Source organism: Perognathus longimembris, chromosome 4, assembly GCF_023159225.1.
Source record: "Perognathus longimembris pacificus isolate PPM17 chromosome 4, ASM2315922v1, whole genome shotgun sequence".
Classification (NCBI taxonomy): Eukaryota; Metazoa; Chordata; class Mammalia; order Rodentia; family Heteromyidae; genus Perognathus; species Perognathus longimembris.
Window position 1 is genome coordinate 70,639,996 of NC_063164.1, and position 20,832 is coordinate 70,660,827.

The 20,832-nt window shown below is 35.1% G+C and overlaps 1 protein-coding gene across 2 annotated transcripts; it reads left to right on the forward strand.

Annotated features, from left to right (window-relative positions):
- The first annotated feature begins 35 nt into the window (after positions 1-35).
- On the forward strand, positions 36-17,646 carry Mmadhc (metabolism of cobalamin associated D). 2 transcript variants are annotated; one of them, XM_048345493.1, is made up of 8 exons: positions 36-176; positions 433-489; positions 3,359-3,503; positions 5,832-6,049; positions 7,949-8,054; positions 8,625-8,755; positions 15,629-15,715; positions 16,905-17,646. In XM_048345493.1, the coding sequence occupies exons 2-8, from the start codon at positions 481-483 to the stop codon at positions 17,097-17,099; spliced, it is 891 nt and encodes a 296-aa protein (XP_048201450.1). In that variant the 5' UTR covers positions 36-176; positions 433-480; the 3' UTR covers positions 17,100-17,646. The 2 variants fall into 2 exon arrangements, with proteins under 2 accessions (XP_048201450.1, XP_048201451.1); XM_048345494.1 differs by lacking the exons at positions 36-176; positions 433-489 and adding an exon at positions 515-628.
- The last annotated feature ends 3,186 nt before the right edge of the window (positions 17,647-20,832 follow it).

A 20,832-nucleotide genomic window follows, 5' to 3' on the forward strand; every position in this document is an offset into this window, starting at 1 on the left:
TCTGGCTGGCCTCGATCAACCCCGGAGCGGCCCGCTGACTTTTGGCGCCGCCATTTTGACCGCCGGAAGAGTCGAGTCGCGGGGCAGCCGGAGGCCGCGGCGTTGGTGATCCGTACGGATGGTCTCTGCCTGCAGAAGCCCCTCGGAATTGGCCTGTACCCGAATCGCAGCTCACGGTATGGCCTTTATCCCTACAGAGCTCCGGTCATGCTGCCTTTCACGCAGTCTTCCGGCGGTTCTGGGCTCGGAGCTGTGAAAACATCCGCTTTGACCCCGGGGTCGCGAGTACCCGGCTGTGGCGGGCGGGGAGGGGGGTTGGGAGGAGGAAGGAGGGAGGGTGGGCGGGGACGGACGGACGCGGACCCGGGACGCGGTCCCGCCGTCGGCTGAGCTCCACTCCCTCACGGTCCGTGGTGTTTCTCCCTTTCCCAGGAAGCCTTTGCCGCAGGGGAGGTCTCGGCTCGGTCTACGCCGCCGGAAATGGCCCATGTGAGTACGGCGGTCTCCGGGGTGAGCCGTTGCAGGACGGAGGGCCGGGCCTGGAGGGCCGGGGCCGGGTGCGGTGGCGCTAGGGGCCGCCACCTCAGCCGAAGCCCGGACGGGGTCCTTAGGATGTTGGACTCCGAAGGTACTGTGAACACGTTCGTCCCGGTTTACACACCCGTATGTTTGCGTCTCTGACTTTCTAGACTTATAAATTCAATGCAAAGCATCCTCTCGGTATCGCTAAAGGACGTTGAGAAAGTGATTATTTGGTATCTATTTTCAGCTCTTTTTTTACCCCCTAATCCCCAATCTCTTTTGGTAAAAAGTCTTGCAGTAGTTTCGGTACGGAAAGTGTCCTTGTCCTTTCCGAATACTACAAACTGAGAGCAAAAGTTACTGTTTACACACATCCGGGTGTATATCATAAGTGCAGAGTGATTACACATCTTGGCTTAAAGAGCCCATACAAAAAAGGGAAATAAGGCCTATATGAAAAGACCTACAAAATGTAATTTTGTTGTTGTTATATAAATTTCAAAAAGGTACCGTGCAGATTGTGATCCTTCTGTGGCGGGGCAGAAAGGAAAATGAAGGTTTGGAGTCATTGTATAAGGAAAAAGGAGAATGAGAGTTTGGGGTCATCCAACCTGAGTAAAAATTTTAGATTTTCGTGGATGGGTGCGGAGGCCAGGAAGTAGATTCATAGAAGTCCTTTCCCATTCCCTTTTAAAAATTAAGTAGTCATTTCTATCACCCTAATTGTAAGATGAAAGATTTGTGAAGGGAGAACCAAGAAAGGCTTGAATGCCAAGCTCAGCAATGTAGACTTTGGTGGTGGTGGTGGTGTTTTTAACATGGTACAGATTCAATTGGAATTTAGTGTCAGAGAGATCGATGTGCAAAGTGCTATTCCTGGAATTGGTAAGAGGATGAAGATATGACTATGCAAACAAATCATAAGAATAAACTACTGGTATGGGCCAAATTTCGAGGCGAATTTTTACCTAGCTATATTCTACACAGAAAGTGTTATAAAAGAAGCATGTGGCACTGTCAAAGGAGGTAACTCAGTTGAAATAGAATACTGACTTGTAAGCTGGCTTTATTTTGATTTAAGTGAATAAATTAGTTCAATAGAGGTGTTTTGAAAGGTACTTCGAATGTATTTATACTAAAATATATTTAAATTTTAGTACTCATTTATTTTAAAAACTTAGTGTTAAATGCATTGCAAATTCTGGAAAAAAATTTTACAAAAGAATATGCAGATATATAGGTCTCAACAATTCAGTCAACATACAAACTGAGAGGGAAAAATGCTCATGCTTTAGAGATTAGACAAATTTGTCTGTTTGGGGAGCATGTTTGTAACTGTATGTTCTGCCCTTGAGTTATAATCATTTAGTAAACTTTCATAGATGGTATGACACCTGTTGTTGAAAACACATACCTTTCTTTAAATCTCAGAAAATACTGAAGCATTATATTCACATAGACAATTTACATTAGTTAGCAACAAATCACTGTAGCTGAAAGAAGGCTGCTCCTTTTATATCAGAAAGTCATTACATTTTGTCTAGAAGCTGAAGCGTGATATTTATGGCTCCTAATATGCATGTTAGCTGATTTCCACTCCAGCAAGTAATGCAGGTTTTGTTTTACTTTTTAATGTAAATAGCCAGAGAGTAAATATTTTAAGCTTTGTGGGTCATCAACTTTCTGTAGAAATTACTTAATGCTTGTCATTATGGTATGGTCACACACACAGTATACAAATGAATGAGTTTAACTGTGTTAGAGTGAAATTTTTTTAAAGCATTGCTTGTATTGGGAAAAAATTTACTGATTCCAACATTAAATAATTCTGACCCAAGTATTTTTCTAAGTTTGTTCATGAAAGATAAGTATGTATATATGTTGTAGCTGACCTTATAGCCTAGGAAATTAAGATCAGAAAATGTAGTACAAAAGTATGTGTTAAGATGGAGTGTGAACATTCCAGTGAAACTAAGAGGAAATAATAGTATGGGAGATAGTGAACACAATTTAATTTGAAAAGAAGAAAGGGATTAAAAAATAAACAGATTTTCAAACAGTAACAAGCTTTGTAAGTTGTGCTCTACTTACAGATTCTTCTTGTGTTGGTGTTTTGGAATCCTGGCCTTTATTGGAAAAGTCATAAACTCTTACCCAGATTAAACTACTGCTTGTTTGGTTTAATACTTGAATTGTCAAGTGGGATAAGAAATGTACTCACTGCCTTACATATGCAACTGTAACCCCTCTGTGCTTCACTTTGACAGTGGCGGGCGGGGGGGGGGGGGATAAATAAATAAATAAACCCATAAAATGAATGGTAGAGTTTTCCAAACAGGAATTTATTCAGGAATACGAAGGTGTTGCACATTATGGGATGAGAGGAGGGTACTCTGAGTATACCTGGAAAGGCAAAGGAAGGCAAGGGTTTTTAAAGGCAAGATGAAGAAGGTTACATAAATTATTTTGATGCAGTTATCCTTAGCCAAAAGGTTCTAAGGTTCAACAAGCAGTTGCTGGGTAGGCAGTCTCATAAAAGTATTTACACAACATCTCAGTGGCCTTATTGCCAGCTTAGGGGTTTGACAATTCCTATCAGGCAGATATACTTGAAGACTCTTCCCTATCTCTCGGTCTCCATTGTCATGACTCAACATAAGTGACTATTTTGATTCTGAAAACTTAATATTTTTTTAATTATACTTAATGCTTGTTATATAGTCAATGTTCAGGTCAGGTCGAATATTTTTCTTAGAAGGTACACCACAATGTAAAGATTTGCCAGAAATTAAAACATTTCCAGAATAAATAATCTTAATTTTTCTATCATTCTCAGGTGCTCTGTAACAGAGCCAGACTGGTTTCCTATCTCCCAGGCTTTTGTTCTCTAGTTAGAAGAGTTGTTAATCCCAAAGCCTTTTCAACTGCAGGATCTTCAGGTTCTGATGAATCTCATGTGGCCACTTCGCCTCCAGATATATGTAAGTAAAGATATTATTGTTTTACTTATAATCACTTCAAAATAATTTCCTCTCAATTTTTTTATTTTTCAACTTTTGGAGGGGGGCAGTTGTGAGGCTTTAACTCAGGTCCTGGGCAGTATCCCTGAGCTCTTTTGCTCAAGGCTAGTACTTTACGATTTTAAGCCACAGCGCCACTGCCAGTCTTCAGGGGGTTAATTGGAGGTAAGTCTTAAGGACTTTCCTGCCTGGTCTGGCTTTGGACCCTGATCTTTAGATCTTAACCTCTTAAATAACTAGTTTTCCATGGGTGAGCTACTAGCGCCTAACCTTCTCAAATTTTATTACCTGAAGACTAACTGTATGTACCAGAAATGATAAATTTGCCACTCAGAATATGTAAGAGCCAAGTGAATATCCAAGGACCTGATGACTCACACCTGTAATCCTAGCTACTTGGGAAACTGAGATCTGAGGATCTAGAGTCTAAGGCAGCCCTGTCAGAAAGTCTGTAAGTCTCTTATCTATAATTAGCCAATAAAAAGCCAGAAGTACAGGTATGGCTGAAGTAAGTGGTAGAGCACCACCCTTGAGTAAAAAAGCTAAAGGACAGCAAGGTGGCCCTGAGTTCATGCCCTTGTACTGGCAAAAAGAGTATGTAAGTGATTATTTTGAATATATACTTTCTATAGATCTTTAAGAAAAATATAACTACTAGAAAACCAGGACATAAATAGGAATAGGGCTTTCACAAAAGAGAAATCCTACTGAATCAGTAAGCATACGAAAATGGCTCAAAATCACTACAAATTTTCTGTAAAAAGAAATGAAATTATTAGTCCCAAGTGGTCTTTAAAACATTGTTCAAATACGAACTAACAGTTTATCTTACAGACGTGTCTTAAAAGATTCTAGCCAATCATTGTGACTGTCTGAAACCTGGTCTGTATCACTATCACTGAGAACTTCCTCACAGTAGAAAACCTTGATCTTCATTGTACTTGTACTGAGTCTTAAGTACTTTAAATCTTGAAAGGCATTTAGCTAGAGTGTTGATGTTTGAGACCTTGTAGGGTTCATCAAGAAAGAGTGACATGATTGATAAGTAATACATATTACTATGTAGAAGATTTGTGTTATATGTTAATGAGGAATATGGTGGTACTCAATGAGCTACCAGTGGGGCAGCTATATAAATATTGCCATTTTTAGTCACTCCCTTCTGGTAGGGTAAGAAATAAGTATTTCATGGCCAAGTAATGTCAGTCCTGTTCTCTAAACCACTTTGAGTAATAAAACAAATCTAATTTTCTGAATCTTTAGATATTTTTATAACAAGATGTTTTTATTTTACTTTTTGGTAAATAAGTAATGTGGATTTTTCTGTTCATTGTCCATTTAATTCATGTAGCTGGTAAACACAGCATCATGTCACATAATACCCAATTTCTCCCCCCCCCCAGCCTTTTAAGAGCTGAATAGCTGAATGCCCCTTCCTGAAGGGAACTGGATAACTACTTATAAGTCTAGTGCCTTTCTTTTCAGATCTTTATTTTTAAAATAGGAATATGTGACTATAAGGCTGCAAGTTGGATGCAGTGGTATATACCTGTAAGCCCATAATTTGGAAGGCTGATGCAGGAGGATTTTGAGTTTAAGGCTAACCTGGGATACATAACAAGTTTCAGACCAGACTGAAGGAAGCACTGATCTAAAAACAAAAGACAACTAATTTAAAAATCTAGGCACTGTGTGGTGTGCCCATGTGGCTTATACACACAATCCTAGCTATTTTGGAGGCTGAGATCTGGAGGGCTGTGGTTTAAAGTTAGCGGGGCAAAAAGTCTCTGAGACTCTGATGAACCACAAAAAAAAATCTGCTCTTGAGACATGGTTCAGATGTGGAGTGCCAGCCAAGCAAGCAAGCAAAGCAAGCATAAGGACCTGAGTTCAAAATCCCCATTCTGGCAAAAACAAAATAAAAATTATATAAAACAATTGTGGTAGTTCATGCTATTGTTTGGCTTCACTTTTTCTTGGAGTATCTAGGCTACTTTCAATGTCATTGAATAAGATTTTACTGTAATTTTTTTCTAATGACTGTCAAATATTTCATATATTAACCACAACTTATTGGTACCTCTAGTAATGGACTTGAGCCAACAACTGATTGATTTCAAGCAGTATTGGAAACAACATAAAACTAATTTATTCTCACATAAGAAAACAGACTTCACAGATACATGTGTTAGGTTAAAATAAAAACAAGTTATAAGAGCTGTATTCTTTCAGTCTACTAAATGTCCTTGACTGTTGAAGAAAATGACTCATTTTGTTGTTCCTCTTCAGGCTCTAGAACAGTATGGCCTGATGAAACTATGGGACCATTTGGACCTCAGGATCAAAGATTCCAGCTTCCAGGAAACATAGGTTTCGATTGCCACCTCAATGGGACTGCTTTACAGAAGAAAAGCCAGGTTCATAAAACTTTGCCCGATGTTCTAGCAGAACCATTATCCACCGAAAGACATGAGTTTGTGATGGCACAATATGTGAATGAATTTCAGGTAAATTACTAATGTTTCTTTATTAACCTTAATTTATCTTAGGATCCAATTTTGAAGCTGGCCTAGGCAGGAAAGTACACTTTTTAAAAATGTAAATGAAACTCAAAAAGAATATTCTCCCAATACCTCAGAAATTGTTTTTTTAAGTCAAGTATTTCTTGGGCTTTTCTTTTAGTTTGCCATTTGCCATTTTAGAGACCTCAAAATTTTCTTAAGTTTTTAAATGCCTAGAGAAAAATAAAGTTGTGTGGGATTAAGCCCATAGACAAGTTATAATTTCCATTTTCAAAAGTAGAGAAAAAAAAGTGCAGCAACACAGAAATAATTTGTATTTCAAACAATTAGATTACAGAACTTATATGTAAATATACATTTATAGTACTTTTTTCCCACATGTAGAGTAAAAATCATGTTTCCTCTTTTTCTGAATTGCTTCTAAATTATTAGTGTCCTTTAAATTATCTGCCGGACAATTCACAATAGCCAAAATATGGAAACAACCCAGATGCCCCTCCACAGATGAATGGATCCAAAAAATATGGTACTTATACACAATGGAATACTACATAGCCATTAGGAATGGTGAAATACTGTTATTTGCAGGGAAATGGTCAGAACTCGAACAAATAATGTTGAGCGAGACAAGCCTAGAACACAGAAAACAAAGGGGCATGATCTCCCTGATATATGACTGTTAACAAAGGGAGACGGAGAGACAGTAGAGACCAAGTCTGTGAAACCAAAAACTGCTTGTCAAATAGTATTCCCCACAGGATTGGGACAGCGACCCAACAGTATGTAACTAAAACCAAACAATTACTCAACATATAAACGTCAAAAATTGACCTCTCAGGAATACAATAGCTCAAAAGCTATATGTACGTTCATATAAGACTACTGTCGACATATTGTCTAATATTGATATTACATTTAAAGCCCTAGGCGAACTTTCTTGGGCGTGGCCACATGGCTACTGTATATGTTCTTGATACATTGTATATTATATATATGTCTACCTGACCTAGAGAAGGGATAGAAAAACGGCATAAGATATCACAAGAAATGTACACACTGCCCTACTATGTAACTGTACCCTTTTTGCACAACACCTTGTCAAAAAATTTGTGTTCAATTAATAAATAAATTTAAAAAAATAAATTATCTGCCGGAGTTCAAAATGGTCTTTATTTTACCCACATGTTTATAGGCACTGTGGCAGATGACTAGGGAATGAGGATAATGTGGACTCAGGGATTTGTCTCTGCCATATCATTTTAGGACCTTTCCTGAGCCTTTTTATATGAAAAATGGGATAATAATTACCAGCATATACGTATACAATATTATATTGTTTGACTGTTTTCCCTCTTGAATTTTTAGCTTATGTTTTATCCTTTCCTTATCAAGTACACATTAATATACACCTCAGATAATACCCTTTCAACCTCCTGATTCTTTGTAGTAAAGCAAGTTTCTTCCTTATCTATGTTATCAGAACCTTCTTCCTGACTTTAGCACAGTTCCTTAAGCCTTTCCTTTCCTATGGGAGAAGTTTCATTATTGATCTTGTTATTTTGAAAGTTAATATTCTTATTTCAATTTTATAGGTTATAGCATAAAAGGTAATTGGATAATATAGCAGAATAGCCGAAGCAACAATTATAAGGCATAATTAGAGCATTTAAACTAGTTTCTTGGCAAGTTTCTATTCAAGATGTTAATATGTTTGTATTCTGTTTTGTTTAAAAATTTTTTAAAGCTATCTCCTTATATTCATCAAAACTTTGAGCATATAAGAAAACTACCTCACTAAATTAGAATTATTTTTAAGTCTAATAAAGTAAATTCTTAACATTTTTTTGGATTCTAGATTTTGTTTACTTTTGTCCTTCCCAATAGGGTAATGATACACCTCTTGAACAAGAAATTAACAGTGCAGAAACTTACTTTGAAAGTGCCAGAGTTGAGTGTGCAATCCAAACATGTCCAGAATTGCTGCGAAGAGGTATACTTTCTGCTTGAGACATTACACATGCGTTAGGTTATATTAATTTTTAATATGCTGAATTGGGTATTCTATAGTAATCACAATGTTCTGTACCTTAATATTTAGTTTAATATCTTGGCCATTAATAATTGTATGTCAAAGATAAAAGCTTTCCCATGTCTCCAACCTTTGACCTCATGTTCCAATTACATAGGAGTACTAGAACCTCTATTGATCTTTTCACTAAAACTTACCATGTCTAATTCTATGATTGTAATGTCATGAACTCATAAATAGGGTACAAAGAACAATCAGAAAAAATTTATTCGAAAATTTATATTAACAGCAAAAAATGTAATACTGCCTTACCCTTCAGAATTGATGAGTGTATTATTTTAGCTTGTCCAACAGAACTAGAAGTGAACAAAACTAAGTTTCCTTTCAAATATAATGTGAATTTATAAAACCTAGTACTGTAGTAGTTTCATTTAACCATAATTTTTTTTCTGAAGAACCTATTTTTATGAATTATATGTCTTTCTAAAAATCAAATTATTTTCTTTTTGAGATTTTTATTCTTATTTTCAGATTTTGAATCACTGTTTCCAGAAGTGGCCAATAGCAAACTAATGATTCTAACTGTAACTCAGAAAACTAAGAATGATATGACTGTTTGGAGTGAAGAGGTAGAAGTTGAAAGAGAAATGCTGCTAGAAAAGGTTATTGTTCCAATTTTCTTACTTAGTTTTATGATTTTATTTAAATACTATTGAACTAGTATGATAAAATGATTAAATATCTTTTCTAGCCTTCATTCTGTGAAGTATTTCATTACTAAACAACTACATCTCTTCTGAGATGGCATCATAGCATGCTGTGTTTGTTTGTTTTTAGTATCCTTGAAGAACTTAGATTCTGTTCATTAATTTTTCTTACCTGTATCATGCCTACTGTCCCTCACCTCCTTTTTCTCTCTTCTTCTTTACTCATTCTTTCTTCCTTAGCCTTTTTATCTCCCTCTCTCCAACTTTACAGTATATTAGGAATATTAGGAAAATTACCTCAAATCGTAAGTTGTAACAGTAAACAGTATAGTATAGTAGTAATATAGTCCTGAGGCTGGGCATAGTGGTACACAGCTGTTATCTTAGCTACACAGGAGACAGATGATTTAAGGCTAAGCCCTCAGCCAACTCTGCCTGAATAATAAACAAAATATCCTGGGTACATGATGTGGTTCAAGTGATAGAGCAGGCATAATACCCTAGTCCATTGCTAGAAGAAGAAAAAAAGTATAATCATGTATATATAGTTTTGTCCTTTGTTTTTAACCTTAAGATTTGTTTTGATACCTTTCCATACAGTTGTTAAATTCATTCCTTATAAAATCTGCATTTTTTGGCTGGGATTATGGCCTAGTGGCAAGAGTGCTTGCCTCGTATACATGAGGCCCTGGGTTCGATTCCTCAGCACCACATATACACAAAATAGCCAGAAGTGGCGCTGTGGCTCAAGTGGCAGAGTGCTAGCCTTGAGCAAAAAAGAAGCCAGGGACAGTGCTCAGGCCCTGAGTTCATGGCCTAGGACTGGCCAAAAAAAAAAAAATCTGCATTTTGTTAAACTGTGAGTAAATACAAATTTTATTTAGTGATTTATATGTTGAAGTTCAAACCTTTGCTATTACCTGCAACACAACAGTGAATATCACTAGTATATATGTTTTTTTGCAGAGAATTACTGAAGTATTATCATTTGCCTGCCATAAAGATTATCCTACTTTATATACTGTTTCCTAGTTTGCCCAATCTTAGCATTCTTTTTATCAGTCTAGAGATTGCTTAACAATAATTTAGAGCCTAATGATTTACCACCATGTAATTACTTCTCTTTAGATTAGAGGTTAGATCATATTAATTTTATAAGGTAGAAAATAATATTCCTCTGCTTATGTGACAGATTATTAATAATTCGCATGTGCAGGCACCTTAGTGAATAACCTGATTTGAAATTCTCCTTTAATGATATCCTTGTAGAATATTAGGAACTATTATGTATTTTTATTATTTTACTGTATATTTTTATTATCATTTATTGTGTATTTTCTGTATGTTTAAAAGTTCTGTTTGTAATATTTTTATTTTTTAAGTATTCCATCTATATTTTACGATATAAATACAAATAATGGGAGGGGAAGCTAGATGATTACATTTTTTGTTTGTTTTGCTTTTGTTGCCAGTCCTGGGGCGTGGACTCAAGGCCTGAACACTGTCCCTGGCTTCATTTTGCTCAAGGCTAGCCCTCTGCCACTTGAGCCACAGTGCCACTTCTGGCTTTTTTCTACATATGTGGTGCTGAGGATTTGAACCCAGGGCTTCATGTATACAAGGCAAGCACTTTACCACTAGGCCATATTCCCAGCCCTGATTACATTTTTAAAATTTTGGTTGTATAGGTACAATGAAAGTAATCTCTTGTCTACTAAAGGTATATAAAAATCTTTCACTTGTCCCATAAAGGATCTTCAAAGTTCTTTAAATGAATTCTGACTTACACTATAGAGAGAACATTAAATACATATAAAATAATTCTTTACAGCTATAACATCCACAATATGCTTCAGTTGGTGATTCATTAAAGAAGTCCAATTCATTTTATCAGTAATGAGTGGTTCATTTATGCATAGACAATTGGTTCTGTAACTCAAAACTCTGACATGAAAAGGATAGAGATGCCCAGTGTCAAATAATTATTTTAAACCTTCCTTTTCCTAAATTATATATAAAGTTTATAATAGCTGTGATGCCAGGCTTCTCACTCCAAAGTTTACCTGTATTTTTACAGATTCCAATTACCTGCTTCACTATTAATTTCACATATATCCATATGTAGCCTTTTTTTTTATGAGACTACTGGACTCTCATATTGATCACAACAATTCTAACTTAATTCTGATTACCTTAGACGGAGATAGGTCTACAGCAGCATAACTTTGGCAGGTAAAAACCATCATCTGTTAGATCTGAAAAAGTTACCACATAGAAGCATTTTGCCAAGAGACATGCTTCTGTTAAGGAAAATAATTATTTTCTGTATCAAGAAATAAAAGTCCCCATCTGGGGACTGGTCTGAATGTATTTTGTAATCCAACTTCTTTTTGTGGCAAACTGTAAATCTACAGTTTTATTACAAGTAAATATAAGCTATTTTATATATTAGTCTGAGGTCTCCTTTGGTTGATCTTGTATTTTCTTTGTTGACCAAAATAAGAATTCATTTCCTTGAAGTTTGAGAGGCTTCTTCTTATCATGTCTGAATATTCTGTTAAAAGATTCCGAGCAGTGAACAAGTTTAGCTGCAGTTAAGGAGTTCTATAATTAGTGAACATGTATCATAAGAGATCAGGCTAACTTCTGCTTCATCCTTGGAGATGGTATATTTTCCACCACACTGGCAATTCAGCAAAAAAGAACGATCAGATCATCTTCATTCCAAGACATTTCTTCATGATATACTTGAGCATCTACTGGTCCTGTATTTCGTAGCTCATCATCATGCCACTGCAGGTCATACTCTCTTTTAGTCTCTTCATTCCCTAGAATTTTCCATGCCTGATCAATTTCGATGAACTTCTGTATATATTCTTCCACTGTTCCTGCTATCACATCTGTACTTTATCTGGATGATGTAAACTTCACATCTCCTGGGAGATGGGCCCGTGTCGGTCTGCCGCCTACCAGAACTTGGAACTGGCTTCTCCTTTGTTTATAATATTTTTAATTTACATATTCAGTGTTCTCTGTGAATGATTTGGCACTTAAAAGTTCCACGGAGCTTTCTGATATTCCATGTAGTATTTAATAGTCATAAGCATGTTAGTCATACATACTCATTAACAAGGAATTTACTAAGTCATATCACATTTTTTCCCTAGTTTTAAGGGAGACCAGAAGCTGCAGCCGCAGTTTAAACAGTAACAGTAAACAGTTTTACTTAACAATAAAAATATTGTTCAATAAATACATACTTTTCATCATTGTTACTGAACTGCTAGAGAGCTCTCACATCTGCATTGCCTAGTACTAATTTTAGGAATAGAATTTGATTCTGACTCATAGTTTTCAGTTTGTTTTACATAGCAGGACTTTGAAATAGCAGCATGCATTATCCTGAGATTTTTAATTTAAAATGACTGAGACAGTTTGTTTCTATGAAAGAAAAAGACACTTCCATTGAAGTGTGTTGATTATTTTGGAAGCACTACTAAATTCTTTTCCAAATAACCTATTTTAAGTCTTAAGGTTTAGACTTAAAATAATTTTTTTTCCAGCAGATGTCAGTATTGCTGTTAATGAACAGACATTTTAAGGAGAAATACTTAAAACTGGTTCTTGAATAGCTTCGATTTCTTTCAGTTCAGTTTTGTAAATGAGTGTTCTGCACTTGCCCTTGTAATTTATAGGCATGGTACATATTTTCTTAATTGATATGTATTATTTATAATAATTACTTGGATTTATAAAGTATAGCAGTAAGTGAGATAGTAAATGGATATTAACCTAGAAAATAGGTTTAGTTTAATGTTTAATATTTTCACTAATTTAAAAGTAGGTATTGGGAGAAAATAAGTTAGCGTATGTACTCATGTCTACAGCAGAGGTTTAGAAGTGTCAACACTTAGTTTGCAACAACTACAGTAAATTTACTTTTATAAAAGAAAAACTTTAGACAAATTTAACGTAAACAGAGAAGGTCGTATTTATCTACAATAATAGCAGTAAGATCTAGAAACTGTTATGGTTACAACTTTAAGCTTACCTTATTTGAACATGGTGCAATCAGTTGGTAACCTGTAACATCCAGCCCTTTTTTAGAAAATGTACTCATAAGCTAGACTTCCCATTTCTTTTTGTATTAAGTTTGATTGCAGTATGTTAAGGTGGGACCCAGGATAGGGAAACAACTTCAAATTTAACAGTTGAAAAATGTAACCTAAACTAAAATAGAATGAGTATTCCCATGATCCAAGTAAAGGTCCTTTGCTGTTTAGATTTTTTTAAAAAGGTGGGGGGGGGGGCGCTGAAGAGCCTGTAGTCCTCACTATTCAGAAGTATGGGATCCAGAGGATCATGGTTCAAAACCAGTGCAGACAAAGTCTATAAGACTCTGTTTGAAAAAGTAGCAAGCAAAATGCCAGGCTGGAGGTGTGACTCAAGTGGTACATAGCATGAGCTGTACTAGCAAGCAAGCCAGCTGAACAAGTATACAATGCCCTGAGTTCAAACTCTGGTACCAGAAAAAGAAAAAGAGTAAAGTGGAAGCAGAAACCAAGCATAAGTATGTATTATATACAATATGTAAATTATGTATAATATAGATTATATTAGTATTTATTTCATGTTTATATATTCTAATTCTGTAACATATCTAAACAAAATGATAATATATACATTAGTTGGGATATATACATTCCTAAATATTGACCTTTAAATGTCTCAGCTGAAGAATGAGCCAGAAATCCTGTGTTTCCTAGTACTTCATATTCCCCTTCAATTGTCACACCTTTGCCTTCTGGAGTAGGCCTCAGGATCTTGCTTCTTCCTTGTTACCTTTTACTAAGGAACTAAGGTGAATTGTTTCACGTAGGCATTTAGAGCCTTCTTTTCTGCATCTCCCTCTCTTCTAGTATTCTCTCAGAAATTCCAGATGCTTTGGTATTCCTTACATACTATGCTTGGGTTACTTCTTTGCCCTTCCTTTAACAAGAAAATGTGCCAAGAGAAAAAAATTAAAGCAACTATGGATATTTGTTCTTTCCCTTCTCAAAAAACTGATTTGTCTATTTTTAGGACCTAAAAATTGCCTTAAAATTTTTCATGAGTACTATATTTTTAATTCAGTGCTTGTTACTTAAGTAGAACTATGCCCTTGTTTTGAAACATTTATGTGATCATTTGTTTCCAGCATTGTGACCTAGGTTTAATATTGTTACTGTCGTTACACAACTTACACTTCTGAAAAAGTTAATGCAAACCTCATAGATATTAAGATAGTGCCCCTCTAGCATATGCATCTAGTTGTTCTCTTCTGTGCTGCTAGTAGGTAAGCCAAGGCCATGGGTTCTAGTACCATGTTACTGAGCTCCATTCCCAATTAATTAATTATATGTGTGCCATTTCAGAATTATTTCATGGCTGTATGTTTTGAAGTACACAATTTTTTTAGTTTAATTTTATTGTCAAGGTAATGTACAGAGGGGTTACACTTTTGTAAGTAAGGAAATTAATACATTTCTTGTTGAACATTGGTACCCCTTTTTATTATTCATTTCTTTATTGTCAAAGTGATGTACAGAGGGGTTACAGTTTCATACATAAGGCAGTGCATACATTTATTATGCAACTTGTTACCTCCTCCGTCATTTCACCGCCCCCCCCTTTCCTCCCTTCCCATTTCTTACCTCCCCCATGAGTTATACAGCTGGTTTACATCATATAAAATTTTGTAAGTATTGCTGTTTCATTGGTTTGTCTTTTTATACTTTGTTTCTTGATTTTGATAGTCTCTTTCCCTTTCCTAGTTCCAATAAACGTATATACAATATCCAAGGTACCAAAATCAGTTACAATGATATCAGGGGTAAAACCACCCAACAGCTCCACTTTGGGGCATCTACCCAAAAGATTACAAGCAAGACCACACCAAAGCCAGCACAACTGTGTTCATCTCAGCACAATTTGTCATCACTAAAATATGTAACCAACCTAGATGCCCCTCAGTAGATGAGTGGATCAAGAAAATGTGGTACATGTACACAAAGGAATTCTGTGCCTCTATCAGAGTGACATTGCCCCAGTCGTAAGGAAATGGAAGGACTTGGAAAAAGATTGTACAGTGCAGTGAGCCAGACCCAAAGAAACATGGTCATTGGGAATATTTAGTACACGTCCAGGATAATCCTAGCAGAAGATCACAATAGCTCAGTAGCTATGTCCGTATGAACACATAAGATGATGCTAAATTAAATGAACTCCCAAGTTATGGAACAAGTGGCTTATCGTTGTTGTTATTTTCAACATACCATGTGAAATTAAGCCCTTTTTCTTTTGTCTTTCCCAGTTTTTTAAAGCAATTTTTTTCAAAGTAATCATTGGTTCCGATCTCTTCATTATATTTTGGTTTTCCTTTTTAACCTGATTTTTTGTTTGTTTGTTTTTTCCAATCCTGAGGCTTGAACTCAGGGCCTGAGAACTGTCCCTGGCTTCTTTTTGTTCAACTCTAGCACTCTACCTCTTGAGCCATAGCGCCACTTCCTGTTTTATAATGATTCAACAGAAGAGGTTTCATGTTTGATAAAGTAGGAAATGTGGGAGAGGAGTACAGAATTTGGACTTTAAAAAGAAATCAAACTATTGTATTAACTGTTAATCTTTTGAAGTGGTAAAAATCTTAGGGCTTAGTAGTTTGTAATTTTTTAATTTTATATTAATCTTACCGAGTTCTCTGTCTAAAGCAAAAGATAATTCATTTAAAAATATAAAATAGTTTATAATGACACTATTGAATATATTATTTGTATCTTTTTTTAAATTCAGTTCATTAATGGTGCTAAAGAAATTTGCTATGCTCTTCGAGCTGAAGGCTATTGGGCTGACTTTATTGATCCATCATCTGGTTTGGCGGTGAGTAATTAAATACATTTTGATAGCAAGATTATAGAAATATTTCTGTACATTGGAAATTTCTATACAGATTCAAATGATTTATTTCTGTCATTGGGAAAAGCTTAAGACTTACGAACTAAGTCTCATAATTTATCCAAATAAGTACTATGAGTCAGTTGCTTTCCCAACTTCTGCGGGAACTCTGTCACAATTCCATTTATCTAACACTTTATCTTTTCTATTAAAAATAATGAATCTTTACTTTTACCTGACAAGACGTAGTTTTGACTTCATTTAATTAGTATGTTTACTATTCATAATTCATGTGCATTGCTTCCTTGACTGGCTTAGAATCATGAAAATTAGAAATGAATGTGGTCTGGTCTAATTTCTTTAAAAAGTGACTAATTTTCAAAAATGATGCAACAAATAGTAAAAAAAAGTTCAGAAAAATAACTTCATAGAAATTAACATTTATAAAGTCATACTTGGAGGAAAATAACATAATTATATCTTTAATGTCTTTCAAATACAGGTAGTAATAAAATAAAAACTTTTGAATATTTTTTTCTTGTAGTACTGTTTACTTAGCTTGCTTGCTTACCTGATACACTCTACCACTTAAGCCATGTATTCTAGCTCTGCTTTTTGCTGCTTATTTTAGAAACAAAATCTCACCAGACTTTTCTGCTTGACTGCCTTCCAGTCAAGACCTCTGGAGCTCTGTCTTCAGTAGTTAAGATTATAAACATGAGCCACCAACCATAGGCTCATATTTTAAATTTTAAGATTGAAATATATATGACTACTTCTCAAAGTCAACTACAGTATGGATAGACCAGGAATAAAAAGCTTTTGCTCTGGCCTTTAGTGTTCTTATTTTTAAAATGATAAATTTAAACCATAGATGATTCTTTAAATTACTTGTTTTTACAGGTTGTATAATGTTTTGGATTTAATTTTAGATAAAAAGAAAACTTGCTAGATCATTTATTATATATATATAATATATATACACACACACACATATATATATATATATATATCCAGAATATACAGGTATTGAAGATATGATGCTAGAACAGATAAATTCTTGCATGGAACTTTTTATTTAGTTTTGTAAATATCTGGAGTATTAAAATAGATATATTGTGCTTTAATGAACACTATTACTGTGCTTTCTCATATAAATATTTATCTCCTCTAGTTTTTTGGACCATATACAAACAATACTCTTTTTGAAACGGATGAACGCTACCGACATTTAGGATTCTCTGTTGATGATCTTGGCTGCTGTAAAGTGATCCGTCATAGCCTCTGGGGAACGCACGTGGTTGTAGGAAGTATCTTCACTAATGCAACACCAGATAGCCATATTATGAAGAAATTAAGTGGAAACTAGCAGTAATGTCATCTTATTTGCAGTACTGTTTGTATGCAATGAATTGAGCTATATAAACACTGTTAGACTTCAACGTTTCAAATATACTTATTTTTAGGTACTTATTTCAACATTTAAAGATTTACAACATTTGCAAGTGACTTGAGATTTTCTCAAGTGTTAATGATTCATATCATTGAATACATGTTAAATATATCCACATTCTGAAGAATGAGGAATTAACATGTAACCAGCATATGATGTCTTATTGTTAATTCTCTACATTATTGCAGAAACCTTAGTTTTAATTATTTTTCCCAAAATAAACCATATATGTGGTTATAACTTGTGTTTTTCACTGCAGTATTTTAAGAATACAGTTCTTAAAGGTTTTTAGCAGAGCTATCATAATTTTCAAGCTTTTAAAAATGCACTTGAGGATTATAAATTTACTGTAGACTTTGGGGGATTTGTCTTAATTATCTGTTAAGCATTCTGGTACTGGCTGGAATCTTTCTTTGAAGTAATAAGTGATCAGGAAAAGAGAATAGATGGAAATAGTACGTCACTATGTCTGAAAGCATATGAATCTCATTCTTAGGCATACAAAAACTTCTTAACTCTTGATTGAGACAAGTAAATATAATTTATTTTCAGATAAAACTATCTCTCAGCTACCAACTAACTCCATAACATCAAATTATGTCACACAAGTCAGAAGTGCCTTGTGGTAATTTAGGGTTGTTTTTTTTTTCTTCTTTTTTGGTTATGGAGGTTTGAACTCAGGGCTTTGAGCTTGCATGTAGGCACTCTACCTCTGAGTCATGCTTCCAGCTCAGGCATGCACCTAGACACCACTGCATCCAGCTTCTGGGAGTCTGGTGGACTTTTCTGCCTGGGCTTGTCTCAAACTTGATCCTCACATCCTCAGCCTTTCAAACAACTAAGATTGTAGACATAGACTAATAGTTCTCAGCTCTGCTTGTTTTCATTTTATTATAAGCTAAGATTTATCTTTCACTAATTAGTTTTTGCAGTAAGGAATCTTAGGAGAAAAACAACTTCTACAAACTGACTTAATTGATATGGATTTTATTTTCTTTTTTTGTTTAATGAAATACATATTTTTAATTTACTTCTTATCTACAAATGGTTGTACAAGGGGTTAGAATTTAACATGAGTATCTTGATTAGAGTCACTTCTTCCATCATTCTGTATCCCTTCCCCCCACTAGTCATGTCAAGTTTCCCACTGTCTTTTCAAATATGTGCATTGAGTATTATGATTGTATTTCTCCATTGTTCCATTTTCCATTTATCTGCCCTCTCCCACTATTCCCCCGTGCCAAACATTTCACCTTCCTGATACTCATTACTTTTTTTTGTCAGTCATGGGGCACTCTACCACTTGAGCCACAGTACCACTTCCAGTTTTCTGGTGGTTAATTGAAGATAAGAGTCTCATAGACTTTCCTGCCCAGGCTGCCTTTGAACTGTGATCTTCAGATCTCAGCCTCCTGAGTAGCTAGGATTACAGTCATGAGCTACCAGCGCCCATACTCATTACTTTTAACTGTTTGAAAATTGCTCAAAAGGTTTACACAATATACTGTAAATTAGCCTGCTTTATCAGGTATATATGCATATGTTCCCGTGTGTATGTTCACCTGGGGTTTGTGTTTTGTGTCTGTGATCCATATGAGGGAAAACATGTATCGTGTGTCCGTCTGGGCTGGTGTACTTTACTTACTACAATATTTTTCTGATCCATCCATGTCCCTGCAAGTAGCAAAGTTTTATTCTCCCTGATGGCTGAATAAAATTTCATTCCATATATATCCCATATATAGTAAGTTTCTTAATCCATTTATCCATTGTAGAGCATCTGGGCTGTTTCTATAACTTAGCTGTTGTGAACAGTGCTACAATGAACTTGGATGTACAGGTTCCATTATTGGATCCTGTCTTGCTATATCTTGGGATTAAAGCCCAGGAGTGTTATTTCTGGATCATAAAGTAGTTGTATTTTTAGTTTTTGGAAGTCTCCATACTGATTGCCATAGTGGTGATACTAGTTTACATTTCCACCAACAATGTATTAGAATCCTTTCTCCCCCACATCCTAACCAGCATTTATTGTTAATAGTTTCTACAGTAAGCATTCTGACTGCCATGAGATGGAATCTCAGAGTTTTGATTTGCAAGAAATGTTTATTTTTTTAAAAAATTACAGAGCTGCTTTTTCCCCCCTTAATTTTATGCCAGTACTTGAGCTTGAAATCTGGACCTGCATTTTGAAAGTTCAAGGCTTGGGCCACAGTACTAATTACAGCTTTTTGCTGGAAAATTGAAGATAACCAGTGCATAGTTTTCTCCTGGACTTTTATGCCTTAACTAGCTTCAAAACTTGATTGTCAGATCTCAGCCCTGAGTACCCAGGATTATAGATGTGAGCCACCGGTGCCCAGTGAGGTGACTTTTTAATCACAACTTGATTTTAAACTCTACTTAATATTCAGCTTGATAGAAGGGTTACTCGTTACCCAAACAGTAAGAGCAAAGTATTTTTTTGGATTATTTGTTTTCTTTGGAGGAAGCAGCATCTAAGTTTAATTTTTTTCTGAAATCAGACATGGTTATGATAATTTGTGTTTTTCACATCAGTATTTTAATTATATAATTCTTAAGAAAAATTTTAAGAAGCTACAGTAAAACTTTTTTAAAAAATATATAGTTGAAGGAAGCCCTGAATCATTTTTCGAATAGTTTGACTTTTTGTTTACGGCCAGCCCATATTATGATCTTTCTACCACATTTTAATCTTTTCTATGATTATGGCCTCAGACCTAGCTGGAATTATAGATATGAGCTACCATACCTGGCTAGTTTGGTTGAAAAGGGGGTTTCCCTATCTCCAGCAGCTAGGATTGCAGGCATAAACCGCAGTGCCTAGTCTTAAGAGCTACAAATACTTTATGAAAAGGATGGAGCAATTCCTAGATCATTTTGACATAACTTTAAAATTTTTAATATACATACATGGACATGCATGTAAAAGCACATATAATAAACGATAAATGTCTTTTTATGTGACCAGCACTCACAGGATACCAGCGTATTATTCTTCTGTTCCCTAGCAAACATTTATCTGTAGCATAAATTGATTTTCTGCCTTGTATATGTGATATCATATTGTATGTTCCCTTGTCTGGCCTTTATTTCAACATATACTACTGTGCTACATATTTTTAGCCATATTCTCTTGAAACTTGAGCATTTAACTGAAATGATTATAAAATGTCATCTACTGATTGACAGTGGTACTTGTTATAGGTGGCAATAGGTAGTTAATATATTTTATGGCAGTGACAATGTTTTCTTAAATGCTCTGGCAAGATTCAGCTTTGGGAGATATAACCCAGGAGACGCTTACTGATGGTAATAGTACAAAATGGTGAAGGGTGATGTTTGTACATTGCAGTAAGAAAACATTTTGGTCATATCCACTTGAACAAGAAAGAATTGGTAAATTATATGTAACTTTAAATTCCAGAATTTAATCATAGAATTTAAGCTGAAGGAACTTTAGGGTTAACAAATTCTCACTGCTATATTTTATGCATAAAGAAATTTAGAAATTCATTCCATTGAACTCTGCATGCTCTAATTTAAGATGAAAATTTATTCAAATAGATATCTGAAAATTCAATTATAGAATGCTACACTTCAAACAAAACTTCTCAGGCTTCAAGTT

Excerpts from the sequence above, each read along its gene's own strand:
- Mmadhc (XM_048345493.1), top strand. Across the intron at positions 8,756-15,628 it reads GAGAAATGCTGCTAGAAAAG|TTCATTAATGGTGCTAAAGA; the intron begins GTTATTGTTCCA and ends TTTTAAATTCAG. Across the intron at positions 15,716-16,904 it reads ATCCATCATCTGGTTTGGCG|TTTTTTGGACCATATACAAA; the intron begins GTGAGTAATTAA and ends TATCTCCTCTAG.